We start from the raw sequence: 16757 nt of genomic DNA on the forward strand, positions 1-16757 counted from the left end.
GCCTGACGCACTGCTTTTGCGGAGGAAATTATATGTTGTGATGATGATGGAATCCATTAGAGTTAATCTATCAAGAAAGATGTTTACTATGCAGAACCATGTCTAAGAGTCTTGGACTGGGTACCCGTGACAAGCTTGAAGCACATTATTGGCTTGGAGATTTCCTAGCTGTGGAAATTTATTTGATTTTCAAATATTTGTCGTACAGACGGTTTAAGTATTACACTTTTGTTTTGGTTCTCTTTACAGATGCTGAGATGTCGCCAGTATCATTCATCATTTCCGCCTTTAAATTGAGACTACCGTCAGTCGATATTTTTTCCATGGATTTTTCCAGCTGACACCCACCTCCTCGTATGTCCCCGGCAGTCCCTGTTGGGGCGAGAATGAATAAACTGGACAGTGAAGCCCTCAAGTTTGAAAACAACCAGTCTTCGAAGATCAGACCAGCAGTGAACATTGTTCCAGTCTTGCAAATAAACCAGAAAATGCACGGGTGCAAGGAGGGCTGGCGCACGAACGCGGAACCCTTCGCTCGGCATCTTTACTTAAAGAGCACTTGCCCAGTTTTCTGGCCTGGGGGGTGGTGGGGTGGGGGTGGGGGTGGGGGGGGGGGGGGTGGAGATCCGCAGGATCCAGAGACGGACAAGTCAGAAATTCAACCTCCCCGTGCCCCAAATTGAGTTGCCAACAGTCTCGCAAGGAGACCTGTCGCTGCAGAAAGCCAGGTAACAACATGCACTTCCGTCTGAAAGTCGCGAGTGGAAGTCCCAGGTCCCCGGAACTCCGGACAGCGCTCTTTCCTTTGTGATAATTCAAGGACAGCACCCGCTCTGCTCTCCGCGGCATCGCGGGCTTGCAAGCCGCTGTCCGCCTGCCAGGTCCCCGCCACAGGCCAGAAGATAGTTTGGGAAGAGCAGGATGTGAGTGGAAAGTGACAAGTCCTGACTTTGCATATTGCGCTATTTCCGGCGCACCGTGGCTGAGGTTACTGCAGCCAGCGTGCGGCGAGGCTGCCGCCAACATCTCGACGGATCAGTGCGGTTGGAACCACGGGGCTCTCTCAGACCTCCAACAAAAGCCCCTCCTCCTCCCTCCCTCCAAACACACACACACACACACACACACACACACACACACACATCTGGATTGTACGATGACATCCAGCTTCCCCTTTTCTTCAGACATGCTTTGAAATATCTGCCGCCCTCTCCGTCCTCCCATTTCTGCCTGGTGTGCAGTACCACAAAAATTAGGCACCTATGGCTTTGGTTATGGAACCCATCAGCAAGTGGACGCCTAAGCAAGTGGTGGACTGGATGAAAGGTACTTATGTTTTGTGCATTTAAGATGGGTTTGAAATTAGCGACAGCTTTTGCCTCAGTGTTTGTTAATTTTGCTTTGCATTTAGAGTCTGTGGAGAAGGGGAGGGGAAACGCTATCCCGTCTAGCAAAATACATAGTAAAAACCCACCTGGCAGATACTAGCATACTAACCCACAGTACACTGTTGGAACCCTGCCACCACAATCGCCCAAATTGTGAGAGTGAATTCAGGATCTCCTCCTCCCCGTGTCCTTTGATAATCACATCTCTTGGTGATAACTTGAGCCGTAAGAATCCGAGGCGTGTTTCTGTTTTGGACCCTGTTTGTTCAGGACACATCAGCGGAGCCTGTTCTTGTCGAGCAGGCTTTGCTGATGTGTAATCCTGCGATGCGGTACGGATTGGATGCGGTGCAGCTTCACAAGCCGCGAGTGATTTGCTGTTTCTAAAACGTGGGATCTCCGCCTTTGATAACGACCGTCTTTCGTTTTTTTTTCCCCGACTCAGAATTGCATTGACATGTATTCTGCATTCGCGTTGCATGTCTCCCCCTCTCTCGCCACTTCACCCTCCTCCTCCTCCTGCCGTTAATCATGTACTGTATTCACATCAGGCCAATGCAGCTATTGCCAAATACGGAGAATGCCACCTCCGAGCAGATTGATCAACTGCAATATTTATCCCAGGATTCGAGGAAGGCAGATGCACTTGATGCTGCAGGCATTTGATGTGTAGGGAGCTTTCATAAAACAAACTGGCGCACAATTTGGACACATTTACTTCGTTGTTTTGAGAAGTCTCCGGCTTGGAGTTGGCGGGTTTGCATTTATTGGTCCGGCTGCCCCAGAACTAGCTCCAGGCTGGCCTATAGAGAAAATGCTAATTCTGTCATGGGTGAGGACCAAATGGGAATATTCAGCTGCCTGAGTGTGAGATGTTGGGAACTCGGTGCTCTGAAATACCACTGGCGTGGATTCGTGTTCTCATTCTGTCTGAAAATTGAACGGAGTCCAAAACTCTGCTGTGACTGATGTATCATCAGCATAAAGCGCTATCTAAAAATCTTAAATACAGAGGGCCACTGGTGATCCGTCAGCTTCCCAATCGATAGCCGTCCGTATCACTGAATGCCAGAAACAGAAGAGACAGAGTCCTTCACAAACTAGTTACTCGGTTCCTATCGCACTGAAATATGAATGATCCGGCATAACATTTCACTTATCCGTGACATTTTTAAAATATCATTTTCATAATGTACATTCAGAATGGATTTCTAAAGCCTGTCAATCATCATTGCAACTTTGTAGGCTTTGTAGGTACGGTCATATGTAATCTCCCTTCTGCCCGCCGATTCCCGACTTATTTATTCTTCCCTGTATGTCATGTAACTCTCTGCAATACAAAGCCATAGCTCGACTTAGTGTAAGGCCAATACAGAAGAACGACGAATCGCTCATTTCCATGCGGTGCTCCCCATTCATGTTTTGGCTGATTTTTTTAAAAATGTAACGCGGCTGATGATTCACACAGTATTCATCCACGTTTAGAGACCAAAACGGGGATTCTCCTTTGGCTCAGTAAGGAGGTGCAGCCCAAGAATAGGACTGCGTTGGCAATGGAAACTTACAGGAAGCACTAAGTCTTAGGTAGAATCCTTCTGTACGCTGAGATATCTACGCAACCACCCTGTTCACTGCATATTCCAATACAACACATGCACATTTGTGTGCAACAGATCAAGAAGAATATCCAGGGTTTGCTCTAATCTTTTCAGCGTTGATTTTAATTTACACTGAGGTGGATTTTGTGTAATAAGCATGGAGTTATTTTCCTTTATTATCAATAGTCAATGGCGTCTCTCTCTGCCTGCACCCCCGTTCTTGTACTTGCCCTCCCTTTCTTCGCTTTTTCTCTTTATCCCCCTTGTTAGGGAGTATGTGAGTATCGGCATCTACTCCCCCGCTTTGGCTCCCTCAACACCGGACCTTCTTTTTTGGACAGCGTCAATTACTCTGGCTCTATTTACATGGTATTGACATATCTTAATTAGTCGCATTGACAATCGTTCAAAGACACATCTTGGATAATGTTTAAGTTGCAACGACGGCCCACCCTTTGGTAATTCGGAGAGACCTATTGACCAGACAGTACTGGGCTACAATATACTCATTTTCAATTTAAAATACATTGGTAAGGCGATTTTAGCATCTAATCTGGAATTGATTGTATTGCAATTGCCATTGGTGATGGCTTTGTTTCCATTATATTCTTTATGGGGACTTCGACCCGTTTACATGCTGTAAACAGGGAACACACCAAAAAAAATGGCATCTTTCCAAAAAGATTCGGCGGTTGATGTGTCAGCCCCGAGAGAGAGAGAGAGAGAGAGAGAGAGAGAGAGAGGGGGGGGGGGGAAGCAATAAGATCGGTATAGCCGCGGAAATAATCGATTGGTTTAGTCCTTTCCTCCTCGGTGTGGACTGGCTACGATGTGTTTCTGCGACTCTAGTGGGGTGGAGAAGAGCCAAGCCCAGCCGCCCCTCGGGGTCTGCAGTCCTGTTAACATTCAACTCACATTAGAGATTTGCCTGCTTCCCTCCATCACGATCTGTCGCTATCGATGATCTAAACCTTTTGAGAAAAACATCTCGACTGCTACCTGTAGGAGGACCTAACGTGGAAGGACAAACACATCACAACAGCCACAAGCTCTGCTTTTTTTTTGCCGCGTGAGGATGGAGACAGACTCCAAAGTGTTAAGCTCAGAGATGTGCAGTTTTCAGATGGGGATGAGTCACAGCCGACTTCTTTCGGGCCACGACTATGTATTCTGCTGCTGATTAAAGAGATCTAATGCAGGACTCAACCCCAGTAGAAAAAGACATTTATGTCACTTATTTCGGTTTTTCGACAGACGCATTTTCCATCCAATCTTGCACATTAAGTACAATTTAACCTTTCGCCCCAAAAGCACTTCCAGCCCGTTCATCTCTGCATTATTGTTTGTAAGAATTGCACACATTTACGGGGCATTTCTAATAAAGAATGAATTTCTTGCGATTTGGAAGCAGACTGCTTTTAAAGGTTTTGTTCTAATTCTGTTTAAAAGCATACCCTATAACCTAATTTACACTTCTGTTTCTTTGCCATAATTTTCAATTTGTTAATATCAATTTCAATATTTTGGTGAAGCAGTCTGATAAACTTCTAGAGATTTATGTTCACATGAAGCTACCTGGTGCCTTTGTTTATGTATATGTAGGTGTCATGTGTGTTACGATGGGAGAGAGAGAGAGAGCGATGCTGTTAAGAATGTTTACTATATTCATTTACAAGATGTAGATGTAGCTAGCTAAGCCAGGATTTGTTGCCCATCCCAAACCATCTTTGAAAACATGTTTTTGAAGGAATAGCAATATATCTCCAAGTGAGGATGGTTTGGGGATTTGGAATGGAAATTGCACACACTGCTCTTGCCCATCTTGGTGGTGAGGGTTGTGGGCTTGGGAGAAGCCTTGAAAGAACCTTTGTCAGTTTGCTGCAGTATTGTAGCCCCCACAGGAAAGAGTGAATGTTTGCAGTGATGGATGGAATGCCGATCAAGTGGACTGCTTTGTCCTGGATAATGTCAAGCTTCTTAAGTTGGAACCAGAATCATTCAGCACACAGAGGGAGTTGTATCAGGAGCCCATTTCCAGCAAGGTTCTTAGTCTCTTCAAACTTTTTTGAATGTACCCTCTATAGTGAAGCAACCTTTTGTTTGCCTTTACACATCACCTGTAATAAGATTGCGTAGTACTTTTTTGAACCATAAATGGATGATATTTTGTAAAAGATTACAGAAATATAACATTTGATAACGCATTAAATCATTAACTCTCATCACACAATACGTTTCCTAAAAAAAGAATTTCTTTTGACAAAAAAAATGGCCAAAATGAAATATTTGTCAGGTAGAAATTAATAATACAACATAATGAGAATTCAGATATTCTTTTAATTCAGTTCTGATTATTTTTCATGACCTCAGTTTCATACAACTTCCCATTTTTATTGTAGTTTTAAGTAATTAATCCCATTTCATTGCAGCCATTTACTGTAAGGCCTTAAGGCTATCCAATGCACAACAAGATGTAATCTTGGGCCATTTAGGATGCAGAAATTGTGACATGTGATCAATTATTTCTTGGTGATATATATCCAAGTCACTCAACCAGAGTTGTAAATTGAGCCAATCAAATTGTGATAATTGATTTGTATCATGACTTTATCATTTCACCTGTAATGGAGAATGGCCAGTTGAAGATCTTTGACTTTTATTGGGTTATATGTAAATGGAAATGAAAGCATTAAAAAGGGGGATCAATGCACAATACTCACAATATAATTGATTTTCCAACAGTTTTATTTTGAGTTTTTTTTTGTTTAAATGAACTTCGAGTGAACTGTTATATCAATAGCTCCTTCCCAGAGTGAAGTTCCTAGTGATGTTTTCTGCCAATCAAATACCATCCCTGATGTTCTAACTAAAATAAGCATGTATAGTTGAGGACATATGGGGACAATGTCATTGAAGAAAATGTAGAATGTACGAACATGAAAAATAGATTCGAGGTAGGTCATAGAATACTCATTCTACTATTCAATAAACTTTTGTCAGATCCTTTGCCTCAACTCCTGCGCGATCCCAGTTTCCTCACTTTCTTTTTAACAATGTATCAGTCTCAACTTTGAACATACTTGACAACAAAGCACTACTCTATGGTAGAGAACTTAAAACCTCTGCATGAAGACATTTCTCATTTCAGTTCTTAAAGGGCTGACCACTTATCAAAAGAACCAATCTAGGGAATCTGTGCTGTGGTGGCTCCAAAGCAAGTATATTCTTTCCAAGGTGGACACAAAACTGCACAAGGTACTCCAAATGTGGTCTCAGCAAAGCTCTGTACAATCTCAGTTTGACTTCATTAGTTTGTACTCTGGCCCCCATAGTGAAAGGGCAACATACATTTTACCTTCCTAATTCCTTGCTGTACTGGCGTGTTCAGGGAGAAGGATGTGCATGCTGTACAGAATGTGCAACAAAGGTTCACCAGATTGATCCCTGGGATGGCAGGGGTGGGGTGAGGGTGAGATTGTCCCTTGAGGATGGATTAAACAGAGTGGACATATACTCTCTTGAGTTTAGAAGAGCAAGAGATTATCTCACTGAAGTTTACAAAATTCGAATTGGGTTTGACAGGGTAGATGCGGGGATGATGCTTCCCTTGGCTGGGGTATCTGGAACCACAGATCACAGTTTCAAAATTCAGGCGTGAGAAATATAAGAATTTCTTTGCCCAAAAAGTGGTGAATCTTTGGAATTCTCTACCCAAGAGAGGTTCAGTTGCCAAATGTATTTAATATAGATTGACAGATTCTTGAATATTAAGCAAATCAAGGAATATGGGATTAGTACAAGAAAGTGATACTGTGAATGGTCAGCCATTTTGAATGGTGGAGCAGGTGTGTGTGTGTGTGTGTGTGTGTGTGTGTGTGTGTGTGTGTGTGTGTGGGGGGGGGGGTTGTGTGTGGGGGGGGGTGTGTGGGGGGGTGTGGCGGTGGTGAATAGCCTTATTTTACTTCATTTTTTTATATTGTATTTACTTTCTGTACTTCATGAACCAGCACACCAACATTTACAAGTTTGTCATTGTTTTAAAAAATCTGTTTTTCTATTCTTCCTACTAAAGTGAATAACCTGACATGTTCCCACTTGTTACTTTTCTGTGTCACTTTCTTGTCCACTTGCTTAACTATAACACTCGACTCTTTGCATCCTCTGCACACATTACACTCCCATCCAGCTTTGTATCATCAAAAATCTCGAATGTGTTACACTCTTTCATGTCTCATTGACATAAATTATGAACGGTCGAGGACCCAGAACTGATAAGCCTACTAACCTGAAAACAGTCTGTTTGTGCGTCTCCCATCTTTCTTAAGGTCTGCTGTTAAATTTGCTATCTTCCTGTCTTCTCGGATTGTTCCAGAATCCAAGCAATTTTGCAAGATCATCATTAATGCATTCATTATCTCGGTGGGTACCTTATTTAGAACCTTGCAATGCTGGGTACAAGGTCAACAGGAAACATCTGATTTTTGTTCCTTTAATTTCTCCAGGTTTTTTCTCTTTAGTATGTTAATTACTTTGTTCCTCTCCATTTCTGTAACATTTATTTTTACTTCTCTCTTCCTTAACACAGAGGTGTAGAAACAATTTTTAAAATTATTTCCTGAAAATTTCCTGTTATAATTTATCTTCTGGCTACTGCTCTTCTTGACATCCTTTCAACTTTATGTTATTTTTAAGTTCACTGGTTAGCCACAAATGGTTCACTTTTTATGGATTTTTATTCATCAATTGAAAGTAGTATGTTGACGATCGTGAAATACTTCTTGAAATGCTTGCCATTGTTTAGCTACAAGCAAACCTCTTAGTTTAATTTCCCAATCTATCTTTTGCAATGCATCTACATAATTGTCTTTAAGTACTCGTTTCCATCTGATCTGTCTTTCTTGAACTGCTTACGAGATTCTGTCATGTGGTAATCATTTTTCGAAACGATCTATTACTATGAATTTGGTAATTAAACCGGTTTCAATATGCAAGATAAGGTCTAAAAGATCCTTTTCCTTTGTTGGTTCCAAGACCTATTGTTCTGCTGCAAATGTATACTATGAACTTATCCTCCAATCTACTTCTGGGCAATTTAATTTGTCGACTTTATATGATGATTAAAGTCCTGCATAATTGTTGTATTACTTTTGGTATAGGCTGTAATTGTGATTAATTCTCACCTCATATGTTCCTGCTATTAAAGGGCTTGTACAATTCCACCATTGGCTGATAAGTAGCAATTAACATTTGTACCCAGAAATGCTGGCAATGACCATCTCCAACAAGAGCGTCTAACCACCTGTCCTTGGCAATCAATGGCATTATCATCTTTCAACCACCCACCCTCAACATCCTGGGGCTGGGGACGGGGTGGGCAGTGGTTCACATTGACCAGAAACTCAACTGGATCAACTACATTAATAATATGGCTACAGAGCAGGTCAGAGGATTTGACTCCTGACACCATATGCAAGGCACAAGTCAGGAATGTTATACAATATTCTTCACTTCTCAAGATGAATGCAGCTCCAACAACAAGAAGCTCAATACCATCTAGCACAAAACAGCCCACTTGACTGTATCTAATCAATCATTGCAAACATTCATTTCCTCCACCTTCAGTTTACAGAGGCTGCAGTGTGTACCATCTATGAATTACACTGTAGTTATTCTTCTAGGGCACCTCCCAAATGCCAGCCTCTACAACAAAGAAGGACCAAAGGCAGCAGGTGCATGGGAGCACCACCGCCTGCAGGTTTACTTTCCAATTTGCACACCATTCTCATCTAAGTCACGGAGCTCCCTATTAAGCAACTTTGCGGGAGCACCATTACCAAAAGATTAAGAGCATGGCTCACCCGTATCTTTTCAGGCTATTTGGAGACGGGCAATAAACGTTGGCCTTGCTGGTGATGTCCAGAAAATGAATAAATAAAAAAAAATCTTTTGTTCCCAGTTATTCCTTATTTCCACCCATTCTGCTTGCTGCCTTTCTGACTAAGATTGAAACTATCCCTCATTCCTCCTCCCCACCCCAAGCCACCTTCCACCTGGCCCCTCGCCAACTCCCTTTCCATTTTGTTTATCCTTTCTGGAGCAGTAACAATAATAGAAGTTAATATATAATTAATGGATATGGTTTCAGTGTATTCCTGTAGAAAAGGCAATGAATCAAGTTCAGTGGAAAACTTGGGTTTGTGTACACCAGTCTCTAATGGTTACAGTTAATACAAAGGCAAAACAAAATCATTATTCATTAGATTTATCAAAATCATTAATTAGTTTTAACAAATTAATGGAATTGCAGAAATCAAACTCCAAAACCTTGGTATGAATTCAATATAATAAATTGATTTTGATTTATTTAATTACAGATCATTGTTTTAAAGATTCTCTTTAATAGCCACAATGTGTTATAAAAAGAGCAATGTACTATTTAGATTGTGTCAACATGAAATATTTTCAAATAATTTGTTGATAAGATAATGGTATTTAACTTATAAAATAGATCCCCAGAAAGACTGCACTTCTTTGAGCTGTAGTTTTTGATGTCCTTCATCACCTCACTGAAGTCTACTGTAAATGTGACAGAGATTTCCATGTTACTGAAATTCATTACACATTCTGGAAAAAATACATTACATGGCAGATTTGAAGGGAAAAAGCATTTTATTTCCCACTTTTCATATCATCTAACATATAAGTTAGTGGTTTATTCCCCATCCTTCAAACACTGCATTCACAACAATTTAATTAAATTTTACTCTGCCTACAACAGAAGCTTTGAATTATTTGCTTAAAGATGCAAATATTTAATTTGTTTATTTTTGCCTTCTCTCTCTCTCTATCCTTATTTTATCTTTGTTTTTCCAAGTTATTTACATCATTAAGAAGAATCCTTTACTGCTTCTATTTTCCAAAGTGAATTTGTGACACTGCTTGAAAGAGTCATAACTGGAGCACTGCCTAGAGTGTTGTTTCTACTGCAGAGGCTCTTTAGACGATAGGGAGAGTGTTACTTAGCCCAGGTGAGCATAGGAATGAGAAAAGGAGCCTGATCACATATTTAAATGTGATGAGCATCTCTGCATTTTCAACTCTATCAGACATTAAGTTCCAGATCTTCGCTAGCCTCTGAGTGGAACAAAGAGATCATCAATTTACCTCCTATGAATTACTTTAAATATATTCTCACGTTTTGTTGATGGAAATGCCCTTTCTCCCCACTATTCCAAATACAACATACTACAATCACTGGAAATCTGACATGAAAGAAGAATATCCTAGAAATACCAAAAGGTTAGGTAGCATCTTTGGAGAGGGAAATTTCAGGTTGATGACATTTCATCAAAACTGTGAAAAACCAGAGATTAAAAGTTTAAAGATGCAGGGAAAGTAGGGAAGAGGTAGAGAGAATCATGCATCATATGAACCATATTAACAATGTGAGAAAAGCTGATTTTGAGACACTGAATAGGATTTGGAAAGGTAAAGTAGACAACAATATTGGTGAATATTGATGTAGAACAACAATGGGAACACTTAAACCAGTGTTCACTATAATATAGGAAAAATAATTTCCTGTAATATAGGAAGTTTCACTATAATACAGGAAAGAAAAATACTAAACTCTCATGAGGCTCCATTAATGAATAAGGAAGCAACTGAGGGTAAGGAAAAGGCATACATATATGGACAACAGAAGTGTGTATGATAAACAGAAAGCAGAGGGATTAAGAAGAAAACTAAAAAAATTGGAAAGCAGAGAGAACTATGAAATTAATATTAATTGATATGAATATGAATAAAATAGAAAAATATTTTACTGAAAATTTAATAAAAGAAAGGACGATTGGGATTAGAGCCATTAAGGGATAGACAGTTAATGACGGGGGGGGGGGGGGGGGGGGCGAAATATTACATCATTATTTTGCTTCAGTATTTAACTTCAAGATAGGATAAATGTACAGAACATTGGATGATGTAATGAGTAATGAAATGCTTGTATTGGAAAGAGAGAAAGGAAATCTATTAAATAAGCCAATCAAAGTAAAATAAGGATAAAAGCCTTGAGTCCAGATGGATAACATCCACAAATTTCAAAGAATTATAAGGAAGAGATAGAAAAGGCATAACCATGCATATTTAATAATTCATTGGAAAAAGGTGTGATGCTATACAAATGGCTGATAACTAATGTAATATATGTACTTAATAACAGGGATAGACCATGTCCTGGAAATTAAGGCTTAACTTCAGTGGTGAGAAAAATAATAATCCACCTTATTAAGATCTTATTAAGAATTTATGGAGACGAAAAGTATAAAACTGTATAGTCAGCATGGATTTCAAAAGAGAAAACCTTGCTTGAGCAACCTTTGTGGGGGTAACAGAGAGAGTTGTCAGTGACAATCCTGTAGGTGTAACTTATCTCAACTTTTAAAAGTTCTTCAATAAGGTACCCCGTAATGGACCAATGAGGAAGGTCAGAGAATCTGGATTTACATTTCAAGTAGCAGAAAGGATTTCTAAACTGGTTTCAGGATAGATAACAGTGGGAATAAAGAGAAGGAGGATCATGTCATTCCGCAAGCATTAATGCTGAGAGCACTGCTGTTCACAGTTTACAATAAAGCTTCAAATTCTGGAATCAAAATTGATGATATCCATCTGGGGATGGGATTCTCACTACCGAGGAGGTATGAATAACCTTGCAGAATAGGGCAAATAATCAGCAAAGCCAGTGAAACACAGATAGGTGTGAAATAATAGATTTTGACAGGAAGAAGAGAGAGAAAGAGAGCACTTGTTACCTGGAAGGTGTGAGTCGAGGTGAGGTAGAGGAACAAAGGAAAACTGGAATACAAGCACTCCAGTTAATATGCAAAGTTGTGCCACAGCCATGACGAAAACAAACCAAGCCTAGGCATTCGTTTCTAGGGAGTCAGAATTGAAACATAGGGAACTTATGCTAAATCCTTATTGAATCTTGGTTAGACCAAAATTAGATTAATGTACATAACTGTATATACTGTATTATTAAAAAGGACATACAGGCATAGGAGAAGGTTACAGAGAACATTTACAAGGATGCCAGAACTGTGAGGAATTCAGAAAGTCATGTAGCATCTATGGAAGGAAATAAACAGTCAACAGGACTGATGAAGGGTCTCGACCTGAAGCATCGACTGTGTATTTCCTTCCATAGATGCTGCCTGACCTGCTGAGTTCCTCCAGCATTTTGTGTGTGTTGCTCCAGATTCCAGCATCCACAGAATCTCTTGTGCCAGAACTGTGAGCACATTTATATCAGGAAGGAATGAACAGGCTGTTCTTTACCTCTTTTCGAAAAAGAAGTCTGAGGGGTGATAGAGGCCACCACTAAAGGGTAGTCACCAAGAAATCTCATAGGGAGTTCAGAAGAAAATTCTTTACCCAAAGAACAGAAGAGAAAGTAGAACGTTTGACCACAGGGAATTATTGAAACAATGTACAGATGTTGAAGGGGAAACTGCAGGGATAGGAGGGAATAGAGTGTTATGTTGATAGATAAGAAGGCTTGAGAGGAGCCTAATTGCTGGGAAGGACAGTTTGAGCTGAATGGCCTGTTTCTGTGCTATGCATCCTATGTAATTCCATAAAACAAAAGGGAAGGTCTGTAATAGAGTGGAGATCAAGAGAGATTGAATGACATTTATTGGTGGCAGCAGCTGCAAGACAGCGGTCAGGACTAGTAAACAAGAGGAATGTGTGGGGGAGCTGCACTTAGAAGGAAAACAGCAAATGCTGGAAATATTCTGCGGGTCAGGCAGCAAGTGTGGGATGAGAAACAGAGTTTCCCACAAATGTGGCCTGACCTGTTGAGTATTAACAGCATTTTCTGTTTTCATTTCAGATTTCCAGCATGTGCAGTTTTTTGATCTTGTAATTAGAGAGAGTTGGTTGAAATCAGAATTTATCAGAAGAGAAGGAAGAAGGAATCTGAATGCTGAAAGTGTGAGATACAAGGCTGGAATGACTGCTTATTTGAAATTGCTGAATTTAGTGCTGAGTTCAATTGTGTGTCTAGTTGGAAGATGACGTGCTGCAACTTGAGTTTACATTAATTTCTTCAGAACAGAGCAGGGGTCCAAAGACAGAGATCAGACTGAGATGAAAGATGAAAGTAACAGGCAATTGGAAGCTCAGGGTTTCCATTGTGCTCTGAATGGAAGTGTTTTTCAAAGTGTCACCCAGTCTTCCTTTGTTTTCCCCAACATATAAGAGACCACATTGTGAACACTGAACAGAGTGGACTAAATTGGAAGAAATGTGATAATCAGCCATTCCCTTCCACCAGATGGGATCCTTTAAACTTTATGCAATTCAATTAAATCTCCCTTCAGCCTTCTCTGTACTGGAGAAATACTGAACTCCATGGAGCCCAACTGGAAACAGACTTCCAGTCACAAAGAACACACATTAATTATTACACTTTGCTTCTTGCCACTTTTCCAATTTTGCATCTAATTTGGTCGGATTTTGTTGGCTTTACTTTTCTGTCCATTTTCCCAAGCAGGACCTTGTCAAAAGCCCTAACAAAACTCAAGTGGACTTTTTCAAACACATTACCGTCATTAACCTCTGTGTTACCTTCACAAAAAATTTCAATCAATTTAACCACAACAAATCCATGCTGACTGTTCTTAATTATTCATGCCCTTCTAATCAGCCTTTAACACTGCCTGTGGAAATGTTTCCATTCATTTACTAATCACCAAGGCAGGATTAATTCTCCTATAAATACTTGGACTATCACTTCCTTTTAAATAAATTGGCATTTGTCAGCAGTTTTTCTCTTTTTTGGATCCACATATACAACTAGAGAGGATTTGAAACACAGTTTTTGCTACTTCCTCTTTTGCTTCTTTTTAAAAGACTGGAATACATTTCCTCTGGGGCTGAGGATTTATAAGGGTAAAAGGATATAAGAAATAGAAGCAGAGGAAGCAATACTGCCCCAGAAATCTGCTATGCCACTCAGTAACCTCATGGCTGATCCTTTGCCTCAAGTCCACTTTCCTGCTCAATCCCTTTATTTCTTGATATATCTCTATACGTTACAGGAAACAGTCTCAGCAAGTAAGCATTCATACCTCTCTGAAGTAAAGAATTCCAAGGATTTACCATGCTCTTTATAAAGGTATTTCTCTGGACAAGCCAGGGAACTACATGCTGGTCAGCTTGACATCAGTAGTGGGGAAGTTACTGGAGGGAAATTCTGAGGGACAGGATCTACCAGTATATGGACAGACAGAGAATCTGATTAGGAGGAGTCAGCATAGCTTTGTGTGTAGAAAGTTGTGCTTGACGACCCTTTTCAAGTTTTTTGAGGAGGTAACCAAAAAGGTAGATGATGGTAGGGCAGTGGATGTTGTCTATTTGGACTTCAGCAAGGCCTTCGACAAGGCCCCACATGGTAGGCTGGTCTGGAAGGTTAGGTCCCATGGAATCCAGGAAGAGCTAGTTAGGTGGGTTCAAAGTTGGTTCAGAGGTAGGAAGTAGAGGGTGGTGGTTGAAAGTTGTTTCTTGGAATGGTGTCCGGTGACTAGTGGTGTTGAGACATTTGTTATTTGTTATTTATATAAACGACTTGGATGCAAATGCACAAGGCTCGATCAGTAAGTTTGTGGATGACACCAAATTAGGAGGTGTTGTTGAGAGTGAAGTAGGTTTATCGTAGATTGCGGGGGGATGGGGAGCGGAAATCTTGATTAGTTAGGGGGGTTGGCTGAGGAGTGGCAAATGGATTTCATACAGATAAGTGTGAAGTGATGCATTTTCGAAAGTCAGGCCAGCGTAGGACTTATGCTATGAATGGTAAGGCACTAGGAAGTGTGATGGAACAGAGGGACCTCAGAGTAAAGTCCATAGTTCATTGAAAATGGTGTCACTGGAAGACAGGGTAGTAAAAGGCGTTTAGCTTGCTGGTCTTCATCAGTCAGGGCATTGAGTACAGGAGTTGGAACGTTATGTTGGAGATGTATTAGTTGTTGGTGAGGCCGCACATGGAGCACTGTGTACAGCTTTGGTCACCCTGTTATAGGAAAGACATGGTTAAACACATGGTTAAACTGGAAAGAGTGCAGAAAAGATTTACGAGGATGTTGCCAGGACTAGAAAGCCTGAGTTATAGGGAGAGGTTGGCCAGGCTAGGTCCTTGTTCCTGGGAATGTAGGAGACAGACTTAGGGTGAGAGGGACCTGAGGGGCAACTTTTTCATGCAGAGGGTGGTGAGTATATGCCAGAGGAAGTGGTTGAGGTAGGTACAATAGTATCATTTAAGAAGTACTTGGATAGGTACAGGGAGGGGAGGGGCTTAGAGGGATCTGAGCCAAATGCAGGAAATTGGGACAAGCTGGGTGGGCACCATCGTCGGCATGGACTTGTTGGGCCGAATGGCCTGTATCCATGCTATATTGCTCTATGACTCGATGGCTTTTCTTCTTGGTAATAAATGACTTACGATTTATCATTTCAGAAACAGACTGTCATCATTTACCCTGTCAAAGCCTCCAGAATCTAATAAATGCTAATTAAATCACCTCGCATTCTGATCAGTTCCAGTAAATGTAGGCCAACCTTACCTGATATTTTCCGCCAGAAAACACCCTCATCCCAGGAATTAATCTAGTGAGTTATGATGCGCAATTGTATAATTCTATCAACATGGAGATCAAAACTGCAGACAGTACTCCACAATAATGGAAAACAAATGAAGCTACAGATTCTGGAATCTGAAGCAAAAACAAAAATGTTGGAAGAAATCAGCCAGTCAAGCAGCATCTGTGGAAAGAGAAATCAGTAATGTTTCACATTGAGATGCTTCATCTGTACTCCACATATGGTCTCCCCAAATCCCAACTGATGCACCAGTCCCTCGCAGCAAAAGATCAATATATGATTTCCTTCTTAATTTTTTTATCTTCAATTTCTCATGAGCCAACAGATCACAATCCCTTTGTAAATTAACACTTACTGTTTTATCACCATTTAAAAATATTCAATTTTTCTATTCCACCTACTAAAGTAATAACCGAATATTTTTGTGGATTATACTCCTTCTGTCACCTTACCCTCTGCAGACTTGTAGCAATCTCCTCAGAGCTCACTTTCCCACCTAGTTTTGTGTCATCTTAAAACTTGGGTATGTTACTGTGTTTTCATCGAAGTCTTTAAATAAATTTCCCTCAGCAGATCCAAATCTCATGTACCCAAGATCCAATAGAAGTTTTTAAATTGCAACTGAGACTCTCAGAATCATCAGAATCGAATCAGGTTTATTATAACTGAGTTATTTGATGTGAAATTTGTTATTTTGTGACAGCAGTTCAGTGCAAAGACATAAAAATTACTGTAAATTACAAAAATAAATAATTAGTGCAATAAAAAGAATAATGACATTTTGTCCATGTGTTCATGGACTGTTCAGAAATCTGATGGCAGAGGGGAAGAAGCTGCTTCTCAATTGTTGAGTGTGGGTCCCTGATGGTAGCAAGACAGAAGGAGAAGACAATGTGGGAAACATTCATGTTTACTAATGAACTAGTGTTTTTTTTCAAATAGTTGATACCTTTCATGTTTTGAATATGCATTGTTGTTTAGATGTAAACAAAGTAAAGAAATTATTTGAATGATTAGATTTGCTAGTTTGGTACTCATTGGTTCCAGATCAATAGATATGAAAGCTCATTGATTAATTTGATTGGATGGTATTGTTGTGCTTGTTTGT

General features: G+C 40.3%; 1 protein-coding gene across 2 annotated transcripts in view; it reads left to right on the forward strand.

Moving 5' to 3' along the window:
* The first annotated feature begins 1095 nt into the window (after positions 1-1095).
* si:ch211-26b3.4 (connector enhancer of kinase suppressor of ras 2) overlaps positions 1096-16757 on the forward strand; it is a 563588-nt gene continuing 547926 nt past the window's right edge. For both annotated transcript variants that reach the window (XM_052021060.1, XM_052021061.1), the window contains exon 1: positions 1096-1326. In XM_052021060.1, the coding sequence (XP_051877020.1) occupies positions 1263-1326 (64 nt within the window). In that variant the 5' untranslated portion in view covers positions 1096-1262. The remainder of the gene's footprint in view (positions 1327-16757) is intronic.

This window comes from Pristis pectinata, chromosome 8 (genome assembly GCF_009764475.1).
Source record: "Pristis pectinata isolate sPriPec2 chromosome 8, sPriPec2.1.pri, whole genome shotgun sequence".
NCBI classification, from domain to species: domain Eukaryota; kingdom Metazoa; phylum Chordata; class Chondrichthyes; order Rhinopristiformes; family Pristidae; genus Pristis; species Pristis pectinata.